General features: G+C 49.5%; 1 protein-coding gene across 4 annotated transcripts in view; it reads right to left on the reverse strand.

Annotated features, from left to right (window-relative positions):
• Positions 1–24,574, reverse strand: part of TIAM1 (TIAM Rac1 associated GEF 1) — a 150,959-nt gene that overhangs the window by 24,913 nt on the left and 101,472 nt on the right. For all 4 annotated transcript variants that reach the window (XM_071417920.1, XM_071417921.1, XM_071417922.1 and 1 more), the window contains 7 exons: positions 22,669–22,815; positions 20,434–20,508; positions 19,802–19,972; positions 14,622–14,726; positions 12,542–12,623; positions 8,551–8,637; positions 5,368–5,592 (listed from right to left, as the gene is read on the reverse strand). In XM_071417920.1, the coding sequence (XP_071274021.1) occupies positions 5,368–5,592; positions 8,551–8,637; positions 12,542–12,623; positions 14,622–14,726; positions 19,802–19,972; positions 20,434–20,508; positions 22,669–22,815 (892 nt within the window). The remainder of the gene's footprint in view (positions 1–5,367; positions 5,593–8,550; positions 8,638–12,541; positions 12,624–14,621; positions 14,727–19,801; positions 19,973–20,433; positions 20,509–22,668; positions 22,816–24,574) is intronic.

A 24,574-nucleotide genomic window follows, 5' to 3' on the forward strand; every position in this document is an offset into this window, starting at 1 on the left:
CACAGTGTGTGGTACCTCTCCTAAAGCCTCCTGCTTGCTGCCAGGCCATATATTTATTTCTTACTATTTATATATTTATTTCAGTGCCATGGGAATAAATACCCTGAGCCAAGCTCTGCCAGCTGCAGGACAAAGCTCCAAGTGTGCACCCTGCTAACACAAAATACACACCAGGAATCCTGCACCTCAGTGCCTAAGCTTCAAAAATATCAATATATAATAATAAAAATATATATTATATATATATATATCTCTATAATATTTTTATATATAATAATATATAATATATATTTTATATATATATATCAATATTATATTGAATTTGTATATCAATATATAATAAAAATACCAATACCCCAGTATCATCTTTTTGGGCAGTTTTACAGCAGCTTCCCTAATCCAAATGCTGCTAGGGAATGGCCCTGTTATGACAACAGAGTCATTAAGCCTCACTGGAGAGGCTCTGTCATTAAATGCACCATTTTTGACAGCAGTTGTTAGAGAAGTGTCTTGGATTAAATTTGTATTTAAGGTAGCATTTCACCTATAAATCTGCAGTAAAAGAAGGGAATATGTCCTTTTTTCTTCCTTGCAGAAGAATTCTGGTTAGCTCTGAAACACTGAGCTATGAAAGGGGCGAGTGCCCTGGGATGCTGGGGATGGGATTCATTTCCATGTGGAAATGGGGAACACCGGCCTTGCCTCCTGCGCAGGACCAGAGGCCGCCAGAGGGCGAGGCAGCACCGCAGCAATTTGGGGAACTGGGGATGAAAAATGGAATTTTATCCCAAAGCCCTCCAGTGGCTGCTGCAGGGAAGTGCCCCGGAATTGTCACATCGAGAATAACAACTGTGCTACAGTAAGTCTGAAATCAGCCCCAGGAAAATAACCCTGAAGAAATTAGGGTCACTGCTGGCCTCAGCTGGTTCTGAAATCCAAATTACTCAGCCGAAGGGGGACTGTGATGGACGAGGATGGAATAAAAAGCAGTGGCTGTTCTTACAGTGCAGCAGGAGTTTGTTTCAGTTTTACAGCACAGATTTAGCCTGTGTGTTAATAACTCCAGCCTCTGGCTGCTCTCTGAGCCACAAAACAACAAACTCCCTGAAACACCCACCTGCTCCTATCCAGGAGGCTGAAACACCCATTCCAGACAGGGGGGCATTTTCTTTTTCAGCCTTTATCCATTCTGCATGGTGATTCGTGTGCTTCACATTATCCCCCATGCTAAAAGTCTCCAAAATCCAGGGGCAGGCAAAGCCTAAACCTCAGAGACTGCCCCACACTGAAAGAAGGGAGTGAAACAAACAAACAAATCTGGGTATTAACCCCATTCCCAATCCCCTTCCAATAGCAGAATACCTTCCTGATGGTGTGGGGAGATCCAAGGCTGTGCTCCAGCTTTCAGCTCCCATTCCCTGCACCCAGGGGAGCAGAACACTCCTTGTGGGGAGGGCAGACAGACCCCACTGATCCTTTTAGGCAATCAGGAAAACCTGCTGGGGGCTCCAGACACAACCAGAACTAATCCTCCTCAGCCAAACTTATGCAGGCTGTGTTACAGGAGAGAACCCAGGGCCAGGAAAAGCACTAACAGATGAAAGGAACAAAACTTGTGGCTCTGCAAAGGCAGCACAGCTCCATGGGGAAAGCATCCACAGTGCCCAGGATGGCAGCTCTCACATCAATCACAGATACAAACCCAAGGTCACTTCCAGAACGAGCTGCTGAGCAAACACAGTGAAGAAACCACAGCCACAAAGCTGAACTGCACCTCCAGCCCCAAGCTCAGCATGTGCAGGGCAGCTCCAGGTGATGAAGAGCTGTGAGAGATGTCAGATGTAACAGGAGCTCTGGCAGACACTCCAGGGAGGTCAGCTCCCAGAAACACAGCCCTGCTTTGCTCCTCTGCACCTCCCATTGAGCAGCAAGGCACCAGGACAGCTTCCTTTAAAAAACCTAAAAAGTATTTTCATTAAAAAAAAAAAAAATTAAAAAAAATCGTATTTTGAAAATACACAAAATCATTTGCCTCACACAAAAATGAGGGGTGTGCGTGCCACTGGCACTGTCACCCTGCTGGGAGGGGATGCAGTTCCTCAGCCACAGACTGAATCTGTGTCCCATAAATCAAAAAGCATCCAGCAGAAAGCATGGAGCTGATCTGCCTGGCCAGCCAGGCTGCCTGCAACCAACAAGGACACAAATTAATAGGTCAGTGGGTACTGCATACTTGACAGCTCTCTGCAAGATGCTGTGGAGCCAAGAACAAAAATCCAAGATAAACAAAAATCCAAGATAAACAAAAATCCAAGATCAACAAAAATCTAAGGTAACATCACAATATCCCAAACACAAGCAGGGACCCCTTTGTAAATGTCATGTAGGTAATGGATCCATGACAAAGCGCAGCAGCAGAAAAAGAAAAGCTTTAATAAAACACAGAAGGAAAGGGTGAGGAAGATCAGCTGCCTCCCAGTCACACAATAGGGTGCAGAGCCTTGATTGCACTCTCACCCCGGGCTAAGCCATCCCAGATTATTTCATGTGGCAGCTACAGAAGCTGCCAGGGACACCTGCACTCCTCCTGCTGGCTGGGAGAAATATTCCTGTCCTTTTGGGGAGGACCAGATGCCAGCCCAACGCTCCAGAAGGAATGTGAGTGCTGGGAGAGCTCTGTGGGAACACAGAAATCCCAACTCCCAGGGCACCCTCACCCCAGGGAAAGGCTGAGGCCCCAGCACTCAGGGTTTCAGTGACAATCACAAGGACAAGAGGCTTGTCAGAAGCTGCTGTCGAGCAGCAAATGGGGGCACCTTGTGGCCGGCTGGGAAAGTGTGCAAGCCTACCTCGATTTTCCAGCACAAAAGCCTCACTGGGAAAACTTCCATGAAAATGAAAAGGGGAAGATTTCAGGAAAATGTTGAATTGTGGCTGCCTGTGTAGGTTTAGTCCACATCTTGCACGAGGGTGCCTTTAGCAGCCCCCTCAGAAGGATTTGCCATGAGCTGTGTGGAAGCTTTCCTTGCTCCCTCTTTTCCCTCTTTTGCTATGAATATCACACTCCCCAAAGCCAGACTCAGCTCAGAACAGTTTTGATTACCTAGAAACTACTTCATTCTGGAAATCCCACTGATTTCTCCTGTATTCTAAATGATCCCAAAAAACTGAAGGAAGAGCTACAAAACCAGTGTCCTCTTCTGTTGTCAGATCTAGAGGAGCACATAGAAATTCAGGAACCAACCTTGTGGCAAACAAGTCCCAGTTGCTATAGAACCAATCTTCTGCCAGCTGGGCTCTCTGAGCAGCAATGTCCCTTCCCATGGCACTGTGCTCTGGGATCACCTGCACATGTCAACCCCTACATTTTGGTGTTTAAAACCTCCCTGTGAGTTCTTTGTGCACCTCATCAAACACACAGGGCCCCTGTGCTCCTGGCTGACCCCAGAGAGGGAGAATCACAGAGCCACAGAACCTCCAGAGCTGGAAGGGCCCCACAGGAACCATCCAGCCCAACCCCTGGCCCTGCACATTCACCCCAAATCCCACCCTGGGCATCCCTGGAGCTCTGTGGGGCCGTGCCCGTGCCCTGGGGAGCCTGGGCAGTGCCCAGCACCCTCCAATATCCAACACAACCCTCCCTGGCACAGCTGCAGCCCTTCCTGTCCCTGTCCCAGGGAGCAGAGATTGGAGCTGCCCCTCTGGAGGAAGCTGCAGACCCCAGGGAGATTCCCCTCAGCCTCCTCTCCTCCAGCTGAACATTCCAAGTGCCCCCAGCTGCTCCTTGTGTGGCCCCTCCAAACCCTTCACCATCCTCATGTCCCTCCTTTGGGCACCCTCCAACAGCTTGAGACCTTTCTGATGTTGTGGTGCCCCACACTGCACACAGAATGCTTTAACTCTTCCTCCCCTTGCCACACACACATCCTGAGGGCAAACCCAGAGGGAAAAGCACCTCTGAGCTGCCCAGAAGGAGCACTTGGGTCTGTGACTGTCCCTGGATGTGGGGTGCCTGTGCTGATGACACTTTACCTCCTTAGATTCCCATCACCTCCACCATTTACTTAATGAAATTTCATTAAGTCACAGAATTTGAGTCATTCTTTTCTTATTTCTTTTGTGTGATGATGCAACTGTAGTGAAGTTCTAATTTTCTCAGGTAGCCATGAGAACCACATTCCTTGTTTAAAATCATTTTTTTCCTAAGCTGTGTTTGCAATGAGCTATCTTTGGACATCCACTTCACATTATGCTGCCTCTTGAAGGTTAATCAAGAGTCACAGCTTATGCCTTACACCCAACACCTCTCCTCAGACTCAGCTACAATCCCTGAACGCCCAGTCAGCCCCTGAATTGTGATCATTTCCAAGTATGAGGCTAAACACAACAGCTAAAGCATCTGGTGGCTATTTCAATCCTATATAAAGCTAGGACAAAAATTTTCCTTTCCTGTTTCCCTCATGATAGACTGAAAACTGCCCTTACTCAGATCATGAATATATATTATCATTTACCACAGCAAAACTGCATTTTGATGTTTAAATTGCAAATAAGACTCCACAGAAAAGCTGAGAAGAACACTTCTCACTTGCTTTGTGGTCCAGTGGGCACAGATTGTCAGCAGCTGGTATCAGTGAATGACTTGGTACATAAAAACTGACCAAGTGCAGGACTTTAGTCCAGCATGTCAGTCACAGAGCCAGAGACACTGAACCTGGGAGATTTCTCTGATAAGGAGAAAGCCAGGCAGCCTGTCCAAGAGCTGGGAGCCTGCTAACTTTTACACACTGCTGGCACTGTCATATTTGCTGAAAAATCCCCTTGCCCAGGATTTCTTCTCCTGGGAAGCTGAGATGCCTCAGAGAAAAAGGAAAACAGTATTATCTCATTTGCTTCTCCTGTGTTTTGCTGCTTTGGAATGTGTTTGGACATTGTTTACCAACAGGTGATTGTTTAATTGGTTTCATGGGAGTTATTTTGACTCATTGGCCAATCAGGGGCCAAGCTGTGTTGGATTCTGGAGAGAGTCACAAGTTTTCATTAGAATCTTTCTAGCCTTCTGTCTGTATCCTTTCTCTATTCTTTATGATAGTTTAGTATAGCATTCTTTAATATAACATAGATCATAAAATAATTAATTAGCCTTCTGAGAACATGGAGTCAGATTCCTTCCTCCCTTTGCTGTGGGACTCAGAAAATACCACACCCTGCAGGAAAGCCCAGCTTGGTGCTGATATTTTCCATGTCTTTGCCAGGATAAAGGGTACCCCTGTGAGCCCAGGATGCCGTGCCCAGCTCAGGCTGTAGCTGCCCTCCCTCCCAGCAGGGAGTGAGCCCCCAGGAGTGCTTTGTGTGCTGCCCCCGTACCTTGGCTGCCCCCAGGGAAGGGCAGGGCGCCGTCCCCGGGCTCGGGGGGGTTCTCTGGGCGCCGTGGGGGCGGCTGTGCCAGCCTCTGGGCCTCCTCTGGCTCGGGGTGGGTGCGCACGGTGAGGCACAGCAAGGGCTGCGCCAGCGCCTCCTTCAGCAGCGCCGAGTCCAGCTCCTCTGCAGCTCTCTGGTTGATCTCCAGCACCTCATCGCCAGCCTTCAGACCTGTGACACAGAGAAACGGGTCAGACTCACACAGCTGGGAGCTCTCGTGGGTGTTTGTGGCTAGAGATGATCATTAATGCCTGCAATGACACTGGGATGTGATGGACCTGGTGAGATCTGCTGCCTGGCTGCTCCTCCAGTGCCACCCTAAGAGCAGAGTGCCCAGGAAGCCCCTTGTCCCAGACTGGAAGGCAAGGTGTATTCTATTTGCCTTTTTTTTTCCACATCTGCTGATAACAGCTATTGAATATCACTGCATGGCTGATAAGAACTGCAACATCCCATTGGGAGATGTGAGCCCAGAGGGAGGAGCCAAGCATTCCTACCTGGATATAATCTGGAGATTCTGGAACACCAGCCCAGCTTCTCCACTGGATTTCCCAGAGGAACAGCAGCTGCCTCTTCTTCCACTGGATCTTCAGAGGATGACTACACCCTTTTCTAAAGGAGCCCTGCTCCAACAGAACCACACCTGACACTGCAGGAGGGCTGAGTCACAATTCCAATGGGACTGCTGCCAACACCCTGACCCACAGGGTGTCACGTTGTGTTCTGACTCTGTCAGCGTTGGTTTAGGTTCATTTTGTCTTTTTATTTTCTTCTCTAGTAGAGAACTGTTATTCCTGCTCCCATATTTTTTTTGCCTGAGAGCTCCCTTAACTTAAAATTTATAGCAATTCAGAGGGAGGGGGTTCACATTTCCCATTTCAGGGGAAACTCCTGCCTTCCTCAGCAGGCACCACGACATCCCTCACAAGGTGCCAGCAGCCATGAATCCCCTTTCTCCTCACAGCACAGCCGCTGTGCACGCTGCACCCCACAACACAGCGACCCTTCCCGAGGGCCATGGCAGCACAGGGCTGCTCAGGAGGCAGACCTGAGCCCTGCTCAGCTAGTCCTGGCTCTTCTGCCAGCCTGCTTCCAGCAGTTATTTATAGCAGCAGCGCCCCAGGGAGAAGGGGATGTGCAGGCAGCAGCTGACTCCCCTGACAGGGATGCTGAGGGCAGCGTGAAGCCCTGCCAGGTGACACGGCCATCCTGACCTTCCCCAAGGTGACACAGCACTCCTGACCTTCCCCACAGCCAGCTGGGCCCTCCCTGAGCAGCAACAGAGAGCTGCAGAGGGGTTTAATCCCAAAATTAATCCCAAATAACCCCTGCAGGCAGGCAGCAGCACAGCAGTGCCACAGCCCTGGCTGCTGGACCATCCCCATCTCCACCCTTGCCCTTACAGGGATGAGGGCTGGAATTTACAGAACAGGGGTGACCATCCCTGCCATGTGCTGACACCCTGAAAGCCTGCATGAACTTTAAAAACCTGGATGAAATCTCCAGGAGTACTGACCCACACTGCAGGAGGGAGCTTCCTTAAAAAAAATGGAGATGTAATTCCCTAAATGCATGTAATTGTGCCCAGAAACTCCAGTGTGGTGTGCAGTTTCAGGGAGAATCACATGCACTAGAGAGAGTAGCTACAAAGTAAATGGGCTGTAAAACCATAGCTGAAAGAGGGACAAAACAAGGCAAGTCAAGCATTTCACATTATTTAATTTATTCTACTTAGTGATTCTGTGTCATTATAGTAGCACACTAATAGGCCTGCAACCATAAACATTGGATCTGAGGCTCCATTTACTCTTTGCAGCCTTTGTTTTGGATCATTTGGGATAAAGCCTCACGTCTATCTCAGTGCAATCAAGGAGCTCCCATTCCAATAAGGAATGCCTGCCTTGCTAGGGTACCCCAACAGAAAAAACAAAAGGATAAATCACAAAAATTACCAGGAGAAAATACAAGTCTGTTAATTGGAGGAAAGACTGAAAATGGAATGCAGCATCTCATCTGATGGAGGGCAGTCAAATGCAGACAATGCATGTAAATAATGGGAGGCACAGGGGGTGTTCCTGCCTTCCTGCTGCTACCCCAGGGAATCTTGTCCCAGTACCCTGCTGACTGCTGTCCATACAGAAGTGCCTTCCCAGGTCAGCTCTGGGCAGCCACACATCCCTGAGTGTTCCCAGTGCCTGTGCTTGCACTGCAGCCCCGCAGGAGGCACTCTGTGCTCACACATCCAGCAGGAACCAAACAAACCAAGAGCAAACCAGGGAAGCACTGGTGAAACCCCCACCACCCTCTCCTGACCCCACACAGGAGCCCACAGGGTGTCACCTCCCTATGGCAGCCTGGCACGGAGCCCCCCCAGGCTCTGCCCAGGGCTTCTGGCAGGATATCCCTCCTGTTAACCAGGAATGCTGTGGGGCTGAGGGACAGACAGAGCAAGAGTCTTTTCATGCTTAGCACTCAGCTACGTGGGTTTCTGAGTGCACCTCCAGGCTGTCCCCACTCCCTGACCACTGCTCCTGCCTCCCCTGTGCCCCTTTGGCCACTCATGCCCAGCCCCACCAGCCCAGCTCACAGAACTGCCAGGGCATTTTCCATCAGCTGGGAAATGCCAGGCTCAGCACCAGGCCAAGGGGGGAGCAGCCTGGGGAGAGCAGCCTTTGGAATAGCTTTTGGCAAGGGCCAGAGCTGAATAAGCTCTGCAAGGCCACAGAAACCCTCTCCAGGAGAGCTCTGAGGGTGCTTCTGAGGGCTCTGCACACACCAATGGTTAGGAAGAGATGAGACTCCTCTCACCCCTCATGGTGCCCATGTTCTAGTTCAGAAATGTGGGTGGGTTCCAGCTGTGAGCTCCCTCCCAGTGCAGCAGGGGGGCAGTGGATGGGAAATGCAGTGGCCTCAGCTTGGGGAAGCTGCCCTAAAGCAGACTCAGCTCTGCCCTGGGAGGAGCCGGCAGCCCGGCCATCCCTGCTGCCCTCTGCCCCAGGTGCTGCCACCCTTCCTGCAAAGGCTGGGAGCACCACCAGAGGCAGCAATCCTACCCCAGGGAGCACTGAGACCCTTCCCCTGTATTTGTGTGGCAGGGACTGAGCTGGGAGGGCTCTGGGGGTGCTTTACCTTTCTTGAAAGCCAGGCCTGTGTCCTTGACGCCGTTCACGTAGAGCCGGCGAATCCCCTCCTCTTCCACCGAGGACAGAGAGAAACCTGGGGAGACACCAGGAGCGTTCAGAGGAAGCCAGCCCCTTCCAGGGTGTCCCAGCCACTGCTCTGCAGCCAAGGCTGGGCTGTTCCTGCCCTGAGCAGGCAGGAATCCCTCCCCTCTTCCTCCCCTCAAACCTTTACACAACGGCAAAGTTCAGCAAGGAAAGCGGCTCTAACAAAAACCTGAGCTGAATGTCTGAGTGCATATCCCACTTATCTGCAGACATATCTGAGGACACCACAGCTGCAAAGCCTTGGAACAGACCCCCAGGTCTCTTGCCATCAAAGGTCACCCCAGAAGGTTTTGCTGTTTGCAGACCAAAGCTGCACAGAGCCCTAGTTTGGGACAAAGGTGGGAATCCAAGAGGCACAGCTGATGTGCCACCCCAAACTGAGGCAGGGCACAACAGCTCCTGCTAGAACAGAGAGGTGATCTCTGCTTTTGGAGATTGATGTCTGTAGAAATACCCCTTTCCCTTTGCTAGAACAGAGAGCTGATCTCTGCTTTTGGAGATTCATGTCTGTAGAAATGCCCCCTTCCCTTTGCCCCTTCTGCTGGCACAGCCTGTCATGCGCCAAGTCTCAGCTTGGCACACATTTCATGCTCACCAGAGACCTGCAGAGCAGCCCTGGAGTGGAAGTGCTGACACAGCCTCATTCTAAACAGTGCAAATGGGACTGTGAGCTCTGGGCTGGGGGCTTTTCCTGCCATTTGTGGGTGACACAGTAAGATAACAACTGTAAAGGAAATACATCCACCAAGTTAAATGCAGGTTGTTTATTTACTGTGGAGAGTTATCTAAAGCAGAACATTTGCCTTTCTGAAACTTCATTACTCCCTAAATGAGTACAGGCAACCATTTGCTCTCTCTTTTTCTAGAGACTAGAAAAACATTTACAAACCTCTGGGGGGAGTCGTTTGTTTTGACATGGAATCAGCCACCAGCCAAGCAGTGCAGATGTGCTGGGAGCCTATCCTGACTATAGGACTCCTTTCAAGCTGATCCTTATGGCTGAGAGCTATTTTTTCATCCAGGATTTAAAAATAAAATAAAATTTAAAAAGAAGAAGAAGGAAAGAGGGGGAAGAAGGTGGCAGCTCAGAAGTGAGAAGCATATGGCCTTTCATGACTTACTGAGCTACTTGGAACCTGCCTGCGAGCTCCTGGGGCTGAATCAAGTGAAATTTGTGAAGCTCACTCAACACACCAGCTTTGGCAGAGAGAAGAACCCTCCACTAAAAGAGCAGCTGTAAAACAGAGTAGTTATTGGCTGTCATCACCACAAAGCCTACCTGGAAAACCCTGGAAAAATAGCAGAGTGTGCCCAAGGCTGCAGTTTGAGTCAGCACAAAGCACTGGTTCCTAAGAGCCCTTTTAAACTGAAATTCTGTTTTGGGCCAAACTCCACACATTAAAACCAGGCTGAGGGGCAGCTCAGGCTCTCACTGGGAGGAGATCAGCATGTTCAAGCAGCCCCAGGTTCCATCCCTCCTACGAGGAAAGGCTGAGAGAATTGGCATTGTTCATCCTGGGAAAGAGAAGCTTTGGGAATGCAGCTTTCCTGAAGGGAGCCCACAGGAAGGATGGAGAGAGACTCATGACAGGACAAGGGGGAATGCCTTCAAACTGAAAGAGAGCAGGTTTAGATGGGATTTTGGGAAGGAATTCCCTGTGAGGGTGGGCAGGCCCTGGCACAGGGTGCCCAGAGCAGCTGTGGCTGCCCCTGGACCCCTGGCAGTGCCCAAGGCCAGGCTGGACAGGGCTGGGAGCAGCCTGGGACAGTGGGAGGTGTCCCTGCCATGGCAGAGATGAGCCTAAAGGTCCCTTCCAACCCATAGAATTCTGGGATTCTATGATTCCTCTATGAGAAGACCTCTGCCTCCTTCAATCCATCAGCCTGAATGCACATGTGGCTGCTTCTGAATTCATCTTGGAGCCATACCCATAAATCCTGCAGTTATTCCTGGCAGAAAGGGCATAAGGAGCAATTACACAGGTTGTCATCAGCTGTAAGAGATGAGAGATGGGCAGCTGGCACCAGCCCATCTCACACCCACAGTTAACCCCTGCACAGACAGAATGTGACCCAGCCCTGCTGTGACAGTGCCAGAGCTTGCCCTGCCATGCACTCAGGTGACAAACACCTCAGCCCAGTGGCTGTGCAGGCTGCACACACGTGGGGACAGCAGGGATGTGCAGTTCCACCTGGCTGCCTTCCACAGGGGCTCCACACAGGGGAGGAAGGGCAGGAGTGGGTGGAAGCCACAGTGATTGCATAAGCTGGCACTGCTGCCAAAAACATTAAAAAACATTACCATCAAACTGTGCATGGGCTCTGAAACACAGGTGGGAAAGAGATGGCTGCTGACCCTGGCAGAGCCTTCTCTCTTCACTGCAAAGTTCTGATGGCAGGAGAACAAAAATCTCTGAGTGCACGTGGCCTTGAACAAATCCACCTCCAGCTAACCCCCTCAGCCCCCTGCCATGACCAGCTGCTGATGAACATGCCAGCATTCCATCAGCTGGAATCCAAGGATTCTTACTGATTTCTGCCCTCACAGCCCTGGCAAAGAGAAAAGAGGGGAGAACATCTGTGCTCAGGCCATCAGCAAAGCATCCCATGGGAGATGCAGCACTGGCAGACCCTCCAGGAGTGCCTCTCGCTGCCACAGACACTGCTGGGAGCAGAAACAGCTCAGAGTGCTCCCAGGTGAGCTCTCCCTGAGAGGTGGTGCTGGAATGAGGGGATCTTTGAGGCCCTGTCCAGCCCCAGCTGCTCCAGGACTGTGTGATTTCAGCACACACTCCTCACTGGATGGACACACAGGGAGACACATGCACACCACAGAAATCCTTCTGCCAATTAGAGGCAAACCACATTTGGCTATTTGCCCTCAATGAGAGAAAAGGCAGCTTTTTTGGGGTGCTTTGAGCATTCCCTGCTGCAGGGTCAGAGCACTGCACAGCTCCACCCCACACCTCACACAGCTGATCTCATCTCACAGTGCATCTCACTTTTATTATTCCACTTATCCCTTAGGAAAAAAAAAGAAGAAGAAGAAAAATAAATAAACAGGAAATGTTATGAGAGCCCCAACTCTTTATAAATATGAACCCTGAACCATCACTGGGCTGGTGAATGTTTCTTTCTTAGGCCTGCAATATTCAAGCCCCAGTCACTCCCATTGCTTTGCAGCACAGCTCAATATTCCAATGGCCTGCAGCTGTATAATAAGCAGCTGGGGATTCAGAATTATTCTAGTCATTAAAGCAGAATATTTAGATAAACAGCAAAAAGATGCAGATTGGCTTCCTGTGGGGGAGGCTGCACAGATAACTCTAAAATACACTGCAGAATTGGAACTGCCAGGCCAAAGGGCAAACTCACCAGGCTGGAGGGCTGCAACCTGAAATACCTGAAAGCTGACAAGTGTGAGCTGCACAGAGATGGGAGATTCTGCTGAAATTGCACAGGGACACCTTCTCCTGGCTTTGTGTTTGACACAGCTCTGCCTGGCTCAGGTGTCCCTGGGACATCCTCGAGGGCTGGAGCATCCCTGGGACACCCTGGAGCCAGGCATGCCCAGCCTCAGGAATGATGGGGCAGGCAGGAACCCACCCTGGCAGGAGGGAAGAAGCCCAAGAGCCTCTCTGGAGCTGCCTGGCCACAGGACTCAGATGCCTCGTGGCCCCCCAAGGAGGGGGCAAGGAGGCAGGAGTGAGTGAGGAGTGGGATGAGGAGGAAGGAGTGGTGAATGCTGCTGTGGGTGGCTCAGCAATCACAAGTGCTTCTCTCACTGTGCTCAAGAGACCTCTCAGGTACACCAGTAAACAGCAAGAACCTGCTAGAACCGACTGGGGAGAAACAGCAAAACAAGACAGGAGAACAGGCAAAACAAAACTCACCATAAATATCAGAGGATGCATCAGACTTCTCCATCTGAATGTGCTGGGTAATTTTCTGACAGATTTCTATTTCCTTGTACAGCTGAATAGAGGGGGAAAAAAACAATCACAAAAATATGTCACTGTGGGAGGACACATCAATTGTAATGGTTTGGAACAGATTTTTGGGTTTTAATTACAGGCAGAAGAGAGGGACTGTGGTCATTGTTTATCAGTTTCTCTCCACCTGTGTGAGAGGCATTAGCAGTGTCACTCAGCTCTGCTGTTGGAACACAGTTAGAGAGGAGGAAGCAGTGTTTTCCCACCCCCACCACAAAACACAGCACCCATCTATTTCCCTCAGCCAATACCATCTTGAGTGCATGACAAACACAGCTTCTGTTCCTGTTTTCCTAATTTACAGGTAGCAATAGCTCAATGTTTTATCTTATTTTAATGAAGACATTGCAGGAATTCAATTATTCAACAGCATTAAAATCACAAGGAGTGGTTTTGTTTGTTAAACACATTTCTCCATTATCAGACCATCAGATTTGCTATAGCTCAGCCTGACATGTCACCTTTAACACCTTGATGTTTATTTGTACCAAGGAAGGCCCCCAAGTGTTTGAAATGGTCATTAACATCCTTCTTTGGAGACCAGCACAAATTCACACCCAGGCAATAGCCCAGAAGTCCCTCCACAGCAGCTGCAAATCCCTCTGCCTTTCAGCACTGAAGTAACAAACCAGCCTTTGTCTTCAGAAAAAATCATTGCCCCAGGTGAACAGAGCCCACAGGTGAATATTAATTCTGTTTACACGCTGCTGTGAGCGTGTAAAAACGCAATTTGCAATAATTAACATTATGAAACTCAGTGTTTGGACTGCAGTGCTAAACTGTTCCTTTAGAAAAGAAGAGGACCTCGTTTGCAAAAGGTTCCCCTGATAAAAATGCAATTTTATCTCCTGCTTCTATCAGCACTGCAGAAATCAGTATTACAGAATAGTTACAGCCCCATGGAGGGAGCTCCATATTCTCCCCAAACAAGCCCACGTGAGAAGCAAACATGCAAAGTGTTTTGATTTAATATCCCCACATCAGACACCATCCTGCAGCACCCATCTCTACCATTCCCTGCACAGTGCCAGTGACAGAGTTTTGGGTTAATTACAGCTTTTCAGAATACCCAGTAAGTGATGATGACTCTGTCAATCCTACACCCTCTCAACACAAGTCCCCAGAGTCCTTCCAGACAACCACAGCCAAAAGCTGTCTCCTCTGAGCTTTCATTTTCCCCAACTCTATCACACTTCCCAGTCCTAGCACTCCTCTAGCACTTTCTCACTATTTTTTGTTGTTGTTGTTGTTGACAGCATTAATGGAAAATCCCAAAAGTCCTTTGCTAAACGAGCAAAACCCCCATAACTTGCAAAGTTTTACTTTTTATAAGTAAACCAGTCACCAATGAAAAGGACCTTAAAAAGGTTTACAGCATGCCTGTGTAGAATCACAGAGTTAAAGCATGACATTAATCCTGTTTGGTCTTTTTTTTAATCTCTCATGGCAGAATTCCTTTGAAGTCTGCTTTGGAGATGAATGAGATGAGAACAGCCAGCTGAGGCAATTAAGGAAGCATATTCTCACACCTAACTCCAGACCTTCCTGACCTCAATCTTTACCTCACCATCAGGAAGAAAACCCAAGAAACACCCAACAACTCGTGTGTTTTCCCCCTCTTTAAAACTCAGACAGTGTGCTGTCTGTAAAGCCTCCATGTGTCTGTAAAACCTCCATGGACAACATGAACAACAGGAAAAGACAACTTGGAGGGAAGTTACGCTTCAATGTAGCTTAGCGTGACTTTCACACTGCCTGTGGCTGTCCCTCCTCTCTCCCCGGACACATCCACACACAAATGTGAGCTAAACACCAACACAGGATGAAAGGTTTGGAGAGATCCCTTTGCTGAAGGCCAATTTGCTATGGTCTGCAAAGCACCGTAATTGCAAAGTGAAAAGCATTACTCTGCGTGCCCCACAACTCAGATAAACACTAATTAACAGCGGTGTCATCTCAGCAGCCCGGTGGGCAGCATTACCAGCTCATAGATCTCCTCCTCTGGCTTTGGCACGTAGAACTGGATCTGGTTCTCCAGCAGGAACTTGAGGCGCAGGTAGTGAGCAGAGCAGTCCAGCTGGTGTGTCTGCAAGAGAATGGAGCCTTTAGAAAAGCAGGATTGCCCTCATCTCTGACCCTCACAGCAGCACCTTGCAGCACCACCAACCTCCTGCCTGAAAGCTAAACAGACCTGCTGCTCCTGCTCTCCCCCAGGAATAAAATCCATGTACCCACCCGGGGCACTCTGCTGGCCTGGCACTCTGCTCCCTCCCAAGCCATTCCAGGAATGAGCCCAATAAGCTGGAACAGGAACCTCAGAGCATGCCTCTGGATAAAAGGGTATCTAACTAAATGTTCTGCTAACAGAGCAAAATAGAGCAGGAGAGGTGTTCTCTCTTTGGTTTGGGTTTTTTTAGCATCTTCATAATTTAGCACACAAATACGATGTGGCAGATTTCAAGCAAGGTTAATCAACACAAAAAATCTGTCTGTCCTCTAAATTCCAAGCAGCTCAGGTTACAATGGCTGGAAGCAGCCAAGAGCTGCATCCTGGATTGCATCCCAGTGGAAGCAGGTCACACCATTTTAATGAATTAGTTATAATTAGCTGAGGATAGAGCATTTGGTCTGGGAGATGTTAATGACCTTTTCTCAGCATGATTAATAAGGTTGATTTAAGCAGAGGTTAATGCAGTGTGTAATCAAAACACATTACAAGTATGATAAACACAAAGGATATCATCCAGGAGTTACTTTCAAAGTTCCTAAACTGAATCTAATGAGAAACCCCAAAGTGATTCACAGATACAGGAGGTAAATTCTCCTCACTGTCACTTCTCAAATCTCACTATTAAAGGCTTTTATACCTCAGCCTTTTCATTTTACTCCAGCAAATTACCAAGGTTTCTCAGGCTGTGCTGAAAACAATGGCTTATCTGAAAACTCATGCAAGAGCAACATTATTGCCTGTTTGTCCTGTTTTTTAAAGCCTGGCTTTTCCAGTTCCAGCATGATCCAGCAGCACTGAGGTGATGAGCAATGTACCTGTGGAGAACATCCCACCCTGACCCTCCAGCAAACACTGAGAGAACAGGAAACACTTTGGAAAGTCTGGATTAGCCCAGGAGTAAAAAAGCTACCAGTAATAGGAAGGAAAACCAAAACAGATCTATTGCTGCACTCTGCACAGTGCTCTGTTCAAATATGTCCAACCCAAAAAATCAAATTATCTTTGGATGAAATGGAGTACCTGAAATGGAACAACCTCTGTAATCCAGGCAAATTCCTAGTTAATTAACTAATGACTGAATCTATCCAGAGCCAAAAGAAAAACAGCTGAATGTTGGAGATATCCTTGCTCCCCCACTTTTCTTTTTTGGAAAGCTTCTTGCTTGCTTTTCCCACTGATTGCTGCTGTTTTCAGCAGTTCTCTCTTTACAGACATACACATACAAACAACCCAGAAATCAAAGGGAAGCAGAATTGGCATTGAAGGTTCAGAAATGATACAGAGGAGCCCTGGGTCACTTTCTGGCCAGCTTAGTTAACTGTGCCTAGACACAGAGGTGTCTTAAACAAAAAGCACAGAGAGGAGACCTAAACCCACTGAGCGGGGGTTAGGGGTGTCCAGGGAAGGGAATGGAGCCCCAGGAGAGGCTGAGGGAGCTGGGAAGGGGCTCAGCCAGGAGCAAAGGAGGCTCAGGGGGACATTGTGGCTCTGCACAAGTCCCTGACAGGAGGGGACAGGAGGAGAGGGAACGGCCTCAGGCTGGGCCAGGGCAGGCTCAGCAGGAATTTCCCCATGGAAAGGAACAGACAGCCCAGGGAGGTTTGCAGTGCCCATCCCTGGAGGTGTCCAGGGAATTCCTGGAGGTGGCACTCAGTGCTCTGGGTGGGGACAAGGTGGGCATTGGGCACAGCCTGGGCTCCGTGGTCTGGGAGGGCTTTTCCAACCTGAAGGATTCTGTGATTCTGTGATCCTGTGAAGCTGGCAGCCTCCTTCTCCTGCCCCTGGGGTGGATCTCCTCCCTGTGTCCTGTGCCCAAGCTGCACCTCAGGAGTGTCTGATGGGCAGTGCCAGCTGTGCTGCCACCACCCAAAGCCCAGGGCTGGCACATCCATGGCCCACCAACATCCTTCCCTTGTGGAGGACACCCAAGGGATGCTTTCCAGCCTGCCCAGGCAGGCAGAAATCACCACCTGGGATGAATTTATCCAATCTGGGCAGGCTGAATTTATCCAGGCTCTGGGCAGAGCATCAGCTGAAGGCAAACCTGGGTAAAACACGTATTTAGAGCCATGCATTTCTTCCAACAAACCCCATCAGCCCAAGTGGATGCCATCAATCCAGTACACTGTGATCCCATCCAGGTCAGGAATGAGAGTCCTGACCATGAGCCACCCCATTTAGCTAATTAACATCCTACAGCTGCCCCAGGGCTGTGTCTACCTCAAAATCTGACACTGGTTAGAGTGTCTCAAACAGGGCTACGATGTTCTACTGAAGTGAAAGGAAAAGGTCCCTGGAATGTGGACACAGCCAGGCTGCCCTAAAAGCCAAACCATTAACCCACTTTTTGTTGCTGGGAGCTGCATCCACATGTGGGGAGGTGGGAGCAGAAACAGGGCAGCTTTAATGATATGAATATCCTTTCAGGACCACCCAAAATACCTTTCAGCCGTCCAAATCAGCTTCTTGGTTTATTTATTTCTCTCCTAATAACTCTGCCTAGGTCTGGACTAAATTAAGCAGCTAACCCTGTTTAAAGCACAGCCTGACAGCTCAACTGAGGTGCTCCAGGAGAGGAATTTACAGCCGGGCTGGGATCCCATTCAAGAGGCTCCAAGTGCCACAGTGGGCTGGCACACAAGCCCAGCTCCTTGTGGCCAAGGAGAGGGCCTGGCACGTTCTCCAGCAGCACAGGAATGTGGCCATCCCACTGCTCCTGTGTGGCCCCAGCTCTCCCAGCAGGAAAACACCAGCCCAAAAGCAAAGGAAGCCTCCAGAGCACCAGGCTCAACTTCTCAGAGGCTCTGAGCACAAACCCTGACACCTTGGGCTATCTGCTTCTTGCCCCTCACGCAGATCCCTTTGAAAAATGTAAATGGTGAGGGGGAAAAAAAACCCAACCTTTTTTTGCCTCACTTTTTATGCAGTCAAAAGACAAAATGCCATGTAGTCATCTGGGCTTGTTTTTTACTGCTATTATCTCCATATTGGGTTTTGGTGTTATTATCTCCACACTGGCTCTGCCTAAATCTGTATACAGAGTGTGATTTCCTCCTCCATTTTAAGACATACCATTATGCAAATGCTACTAATGCATATACATTCCTTCACACTGAGCAGTGTCATCACAGAATACAGGATGGTTAAGATTGGAAGGGACCAACTATTTTCTATCAGCCAGAGAAAGATATTTAATGCATATACACTGAGTTTTCCTGCCTTCCAAGTGATGTTGCTAGTTACATCTGAGGAGAAATCTTTGAGAAGCCACTTTAAAAAATGCTTTAAACACTCCTCCCACCAATCCTGAATCATAAAAGTGTCACAAAGCATCCTCCAAAGCCTAACTGGCTGTATAATAACAAGCAGCAATGTTAGCATAAGAACACATTTTCCACAATGACTTTAGTGCATTGAATGTTCTCCAACAGAAGAATCAAGCTCAGTTTAGCAGCACAGATTTAACCACATCCACAAACATGAGGAGGTTTATATGAAATGTAGAGCTTGAAATGTTTACTGTACCAGAACTTGACTGGTTCTCAGATGGCAGATGGCAAACTGATGTGAAATGATGTGGATCGGATATTAAAGGGGGGAAAATGAGCTGAATGCAAGAGATAGAAGAAAGAGATTGATTATTAAATGCTACAGAAAAAAGGCATCTCGACAGTGCTTTTCAGGCTGAAAACTCTTACAGAAAGGAAAGAAACAGATAGTAGCTCTTGAGAAAACACTCCCCAACCTCCCCTTCTCCTTTAACACCCCCACCCACCGCAGCAAAAGCACAGAGAGAGACCAGACCCTCAGCAGGCACCTGCTGAAACCACGGAGCTGCTCCAGCCAAGGATCCAGTCCACTGAGTTAACCATCCTCACCCAAAGCAGAACATAAACCCTAAAAATAAACCATTACTAATCATGTGTCATCCAGCTTCCCTGTTATGCCTCTCTCCAAAAATGTCATCTTTTGCTGAAGACAAAGCAGAGCTTTCAGAAGCTGCAGCGCACCTGGCAGAGAGACGAGCGCACCGTGCAATTACTGGAAACAAACGCCTTTCTCTCACCTTCCCTCTCTTTAGAGGCACATGCAACACGCTCTGAAAGTCCCCAAAGTTAAGCTCTCAATAGTAATAAATGTTTTCTTTTCTCCTGCTGTTGTTGTTGTACAAAGCAGACTCACTTTTCAGAGCGGCACGTGACAGGTCTCGCTCGCTCCGAAAACACACATTAGGCAGCTGCCAGAGCTGAAAGCCTGTGTTTAATTTGTCAAAGTTTCCAACTCTTTAGAGATGGAACTCTTTTTAATGGCCCAACGTCTCTGATACTTCATCTGGCACAGAAATCCAGGTGGTTTTTCTTCTCCCCCACTCCAACTGCAGATAAAAGCTTCCCCTTGTCCCCTCCTGCCACCCACGCCAGGCTGGGTCTGGTTCTGCACTGCAGGCAGCAAACACAGGCACCTTCCCCACTCCTGGGGCTGCTGCTCTCCCAGTGCCAGCCTGAGGGCAGGGAAGCAGGGATGGCTCCTGGGAAGGGGTGGGTGAGCTCACCTCACCTGGGATGCAGAGCTGGGGGCACCAGGGTGGCTGCACCACCACAGTGTGGGGCACCCAGGGGCTGGGAGAGGGTCCCACCCTCAGCTCGGTGCCCCTGCAGGGACAGGGGAAGGGCAGGGGCAGAGCCAGCACGTGAGGGCACTTCCAGGCTCGTGCACAGCAGCCAGAGTGGGGAGGGCAAACCCCAGCTGCTGCCTGTCCCTGCAGCCACACCAGGTCAGCTCCAGCTGCAGGAATTCTCTGCTGTGCTCCTGGCCCAAACACTGCAGCGTGATTTGTGTTTTTGACCCGAGACACAACTGGTGTCCCGGTGCAGAGCAGTCCAAGCAGTGGCACACACTGATCATTTCCAGCTGCCCCAGGGCAGGTTTACCTTGCAGATCATTTCCAGCACGTCCCTGGAGGTGTCCCCAGGCCGGATGACTGTCAGGGCAGGCTGGTTGTTGGGCAGGCAGAACCACGAGGGCGTGAAGTACTCGTGCACCCAGATATCACAGTCGGGGTTGTGCTGGTGGACGCTGCTCAGGGCCACTTCTTTCTCCCTCTAAATAAACAAAATCCATCATGACAATCCCAGCCCAACACAGCTCCCTCTCCATCAGTAACTAGTGCATTATGTGCTGCACCAGAGCTCTCTTAGAGAGAAGATATTTGGCTCCTAAGCCCAGGTTGAAGGCTTGTCTGGACAGGAACCTGCAGCTTTCCCTGAGCAGGGTAGAGTGTGCCTCCTGTGCCACCCCCACACTGCTGCAGCGTGCTTCTCCTGGGGTTTCACCCTATGCCTACTGGGAATACTAGGACTGCAACAACAAAACAGCAGGGATGAAAGCAGATTTGAATTTAAAACCGAAATGTGCAGTGTTTCTGGGCAAACCACAACAAAACTGTTGTGGGTACTGCAGCTCCAATGCTTAGAAATGGCAAAATAGCAAATCTTCTTATTTATTCTGAATTTACTGGCTGCAAACGTGGGGGAAAGAGGCACCTGGAGAGCTGGGGTTTTACCTTGCCATCTGGGACTGTGTCATCAAAGATCCCTTCAAGAGATTTCTTCACTGAATCCACTCCTTCTCCAAACACCTGAGGAACAAGAGAGGGGACCTGCTTTAAACACAAACGTGACTCCCTGTGCACAGCACGTGCCATGGGCAGAACAGCCTGTCTCACATCCAGAACAGAGAAAATACAAACAGCCATCTCCAAACACACTGCTTGCAGAAATGTTTCACTCTTGCAGAAATTTGGGATGGGGGAAACCTTCTTCAGGGTGGGTAAGCCACATCCAGCAACCTCTGTTAGCTCTTTCTGCTTCAGCCTGTCATGCAAAAAGAAACAGCACAAGAACAAGAAGGTGTTTTCAGCAGAGAGGGGCCCAGACACCAGGGCAGCTCATTCCAGGTGCCATTGCCTAAATACAGAATACATGCTGTCCTGTGTCCCCCACCCCAGCTCCTCACTAGGACCACTCCTCCTGGGCCCAGCTGTGGCTTCACTGACACAGGCACACCTTTGCACCAGTCTCTGTCCAGAGCTGGGCCCTCCACCAAGGTTTGCAGGGCAGTGACCTGGGGACCTCTCCAACAGTCCCTGCCTCTCTGCTGCAGATGCACTGGAGAAAAGGAAAACAGCAGCCTGATGGAAGAGAGGGTGAGGTGGAAAACAAGCTGGTGATGGGGTGGTACAGGAAGATTAGAGGCTACTTCTGCTTGGAGGTCTGTCCTGACTTCCTTGGTGGAGCTGGACTAATTTTATCTCTCAGTGCTGGGTTTCTCCACCAGCAAAAGTGGGAAATGAACATTGGATGTGCAGCATCCAACCCAAATCAGCACAGGGCTGCAGCAGAAGGGCAGGTAGGGCTGGTGCTGCAGCAGAACCCAACAATGAGAACTGAAAAGTTCAGTTTTGTAGCTCCACATCAGTACAGCCCCAGGATCAAGTTCCTGGGCTGTTAATTATTGCCTGGCTAAAATGAAGCAGGGACCAGGCAGGATGGGAAAAGGTCTCTTCTCTGCCTTTTGGGGATTTTCAGCTGGCTGCTTCCAACAGGCAACACTTTGCCCAAGCAAGGGAAATGTGTTCAGGCACTGCATTCAGACACTCTGCTACTTCCTCAAAACTTCACACTTTTTACAACTCTCTGCACAATGGATTTCCTTTAACCTGGAACAGAATCCCTCTCCTCACAGAATGCCTCTGCTGTGGAGGAGTGAGGGGGGCAGCAGCAGGGGAGGCAGCGTGAAGAATGCAATTATCTCCACTGAAAGGAAAAACAAAAGGGAGGAGCCCAGGGGAAAAAAAAAAAAACAGGTCTGAAAACACAGCACAGGCAGGATCCCAGCTCAGGACAAGGGATTTGGGGCAAGTAAATACAAAGCAACAGGGATGCTGCAGCACCAGCACAAGGAACTGGGAATGTGCTCTTGGAGCTGCAGTCCAGCCAAGCCCTGGGCTTTTGCTCAGCCTCTAAATATCAGGTGAACTTTCAGTGTCTCACTCCAAACAGGCTCATCATCCTCTGCTGAACAAAACAAACACCCAGTGCTGCTTGAACAGACAGCACCAGAAATCACAGGGCACAGAACAGCGTGTGTCCCCAGCCTTTCTCCCCACAAGAAGTGAGGGAAGAGAAAGAAAGGCAGAGCCTACATTTCCTGCAATTAGATGAGGTATGGCTCTCAAAAAGTGAAAGCTGTAATTAGGGATGTTTGGAAAGAATAACAGGGAAGCACCTTCCTACCACACTGGAGCACGTTTTCTAGAGAAAGATCTGGGCAGTGACTGGGTGGAAACTGCACAACTTCTGCTTTTTTTATAAATCTGAAGAAAAACAGGGAGTGTCACAACTTCTTGTCACTTTAGGAAGTTTTCACCAAACTCAGCTACATTTAAATCATTGTACAAACTCATCATTTTAAATTAAAAATAACCAAACAAGTCTGGATTGTTTTAGGGGTTTTTCTCTCCAAAGCTGTGTCTGTTTTACACTGCTGCTTTGTTGCTCCTGAGATTAGGAAGGGCACCTGCAGGAAAAGCAGAAGGAGCAGAAATGCAACAACAGAATTCAGCTAAAGAAAAGGGCAAATTCCAGCCCTTGGGTAGGAGCTGCTGTGCCCTGATGTGCAGCTGCAGCCCCTGGTTTTGGAAGGGGATGAGGAATGCCGTGACTCTTTGTGAGAGCTGCGTTCTGCCCACCCACAGAGCACCCCTGCAATAACACCACCCCAAACTCCCACCTCTTACCTGGTTAATGCTGGGCCTCCCCTGCTTCTTCTTGGAGGTAGTGTCCAGCCCCCAGAGAGAAGAAAACCTGCTCCTCCTCTTGCTGGCAGACCTGGACATGGCCTGTGTCCTTCTCCTCACTCCCGACTCCCCCGTGCGAGCCGCCACCTGTCAATGCCACGTGGCTTCAGCATCAGAGCTGCAGCACCCCAGCACAAACCCCCCCAAACTGGGGGGTCTGGGGGGGAAAAAAAGGCAAATCCTATGGGAACACAGGGTTCTCACTGCTGGGACAGTGGGGATGCTGCCAGGCTGCTGCCTTCTCACTGCAAATTAACTCACTTCTGCCAGCATCCAATAGCAAATATTGAAATGGACAGTACACACCACCTCCATCATTTTTTGGTATTTAATCTGAGATATTTTAAAGGAGCCTAATCATCATCAAGAAAACCCTCAGCATTAGTGAAGGGTTTGGGTTTTTTCTATTATTTTTATTTTCCTAGCAAGGTTTCAAAGCTGGACATGTGAGACCTGAGATTTCCAAACTTATCTGTTGCTTCCCAAAAACCTGGTCTTCCTCTTTGCTCTTTCCTGTGGAAACACTGTGGGCATCCTGGCGCTGACTCAGAAGTGCAGCAAGGCCAGATAAAGGCTTGCAGGGAGCTCATGGCATTTCAGCCTGCACTTCCTTAAAGATAAGTGACATCTGAAGGATTGAGCAAGGCACAGGAAGGGGAAAATGAGCTGAAATGACCCTTCCCATCAGAGCAATGTCAGCTGCCCTACAGCAAAATGCCCTGTGGCAACAAGAGACACTGCCTTGACTGAGCCCAGCTATCTGGGGAGCTCTGGAAGAGATCAGTGGGACATCACTCAGAGCTGAACAGTTCAGGCCCAAAACCAAATCTGTCTAATCAGATTTCCCAGGTGGAGGTGGCCTGAGGAGAGGAGCTCCTCTCCTGCCAAAAAGGGAGCGGTAGGGAAGGGCAGGAGGCAGGGCACAGACAGACAGACAGACCCACCCTGCTGACTGCACCTCCTGGAACACCTCAGGTCTGCATTCCCAAGCTCAGAGCAGCAGAATGGCCCTGGGAACACCCATGGATGTCCCCAGCTGAGGAACTGGCTGGATGCAGCACATCCAGAACTACAGCTGGGATGGACAGAGGGCTGGCTGCTGCACCAGGGAACCCTGTGAGGAACGGGGGCTCTCCCTGGGAAACAGGAAAATCCAGGAAAAGGAGAACTTGAGCACCACAGCAACACCTCCATTTCCACAGTGAGAGGCTCCACAGCTGTGCCTGGGACATTTACACAGAGCCACCTGGGGTAACTCAGCACATCCTTGGATGAATGTACTGGGAACATCTTCAGGAGACTGGGGTCACAGAATCACAGAACCATTTGGGATGGAGGGGACCTTAAAGCCCATCCCATCCCAGCCCCTGCCATGGCAGGGACACCCTCCACTGTCCCAGGCTGCTCCAAGCCCTGTCCTGACCCTGGCCTGGGACACTTCCAGGATTCAGGGGCAGCCACAGCTTCCCTGGGTAAATTCCCTTCCTGAAACTCGAGTTAGGGCTCCTCACATGAGGCTGCATTTCCCCACGTTCCTGGGGGCAAAGGAGGACATGAGAGTTTGCTGAGAGGAGAAGAAAACACGTGTCTCTTCCAACACAACATTTTTCCAAACATATTTTTTCCCTTGGCTCTCCAGAGACACCAGCATGAAGAGGCAGACTGTTTTTCAGGCTAGAGCTCAGTGCTTTGCTTGATGCGAAAAAAAAAAAATAAGCATAAATGCAAATTACAGCCCGCCACTTAAAAAATATAACAAATCCAGCAGCAATTAGCAGGATGATGACGCTAATCTTTTCATATAGGAAAGAATAAAAACGCCCCTGACTGAATTACAGCTCTGCAT

The sequence above is a fragment of the Agelaius tricolor genome, unplaced genomic scaffold, assembly GCF_023055355.1.
Source record: "Agelaius tricolor isolate 1412-34295 unplaced genomic scaffold, bAgeTri1.0.p SCAF_71, whole genome shotgun sequence".
Taxonomy (NCBI): Eukaryota; Metazoa; Chordata; class Aves; order Passeriformes; family Icteridae; genus Agelaius; species Agelaius tricolor.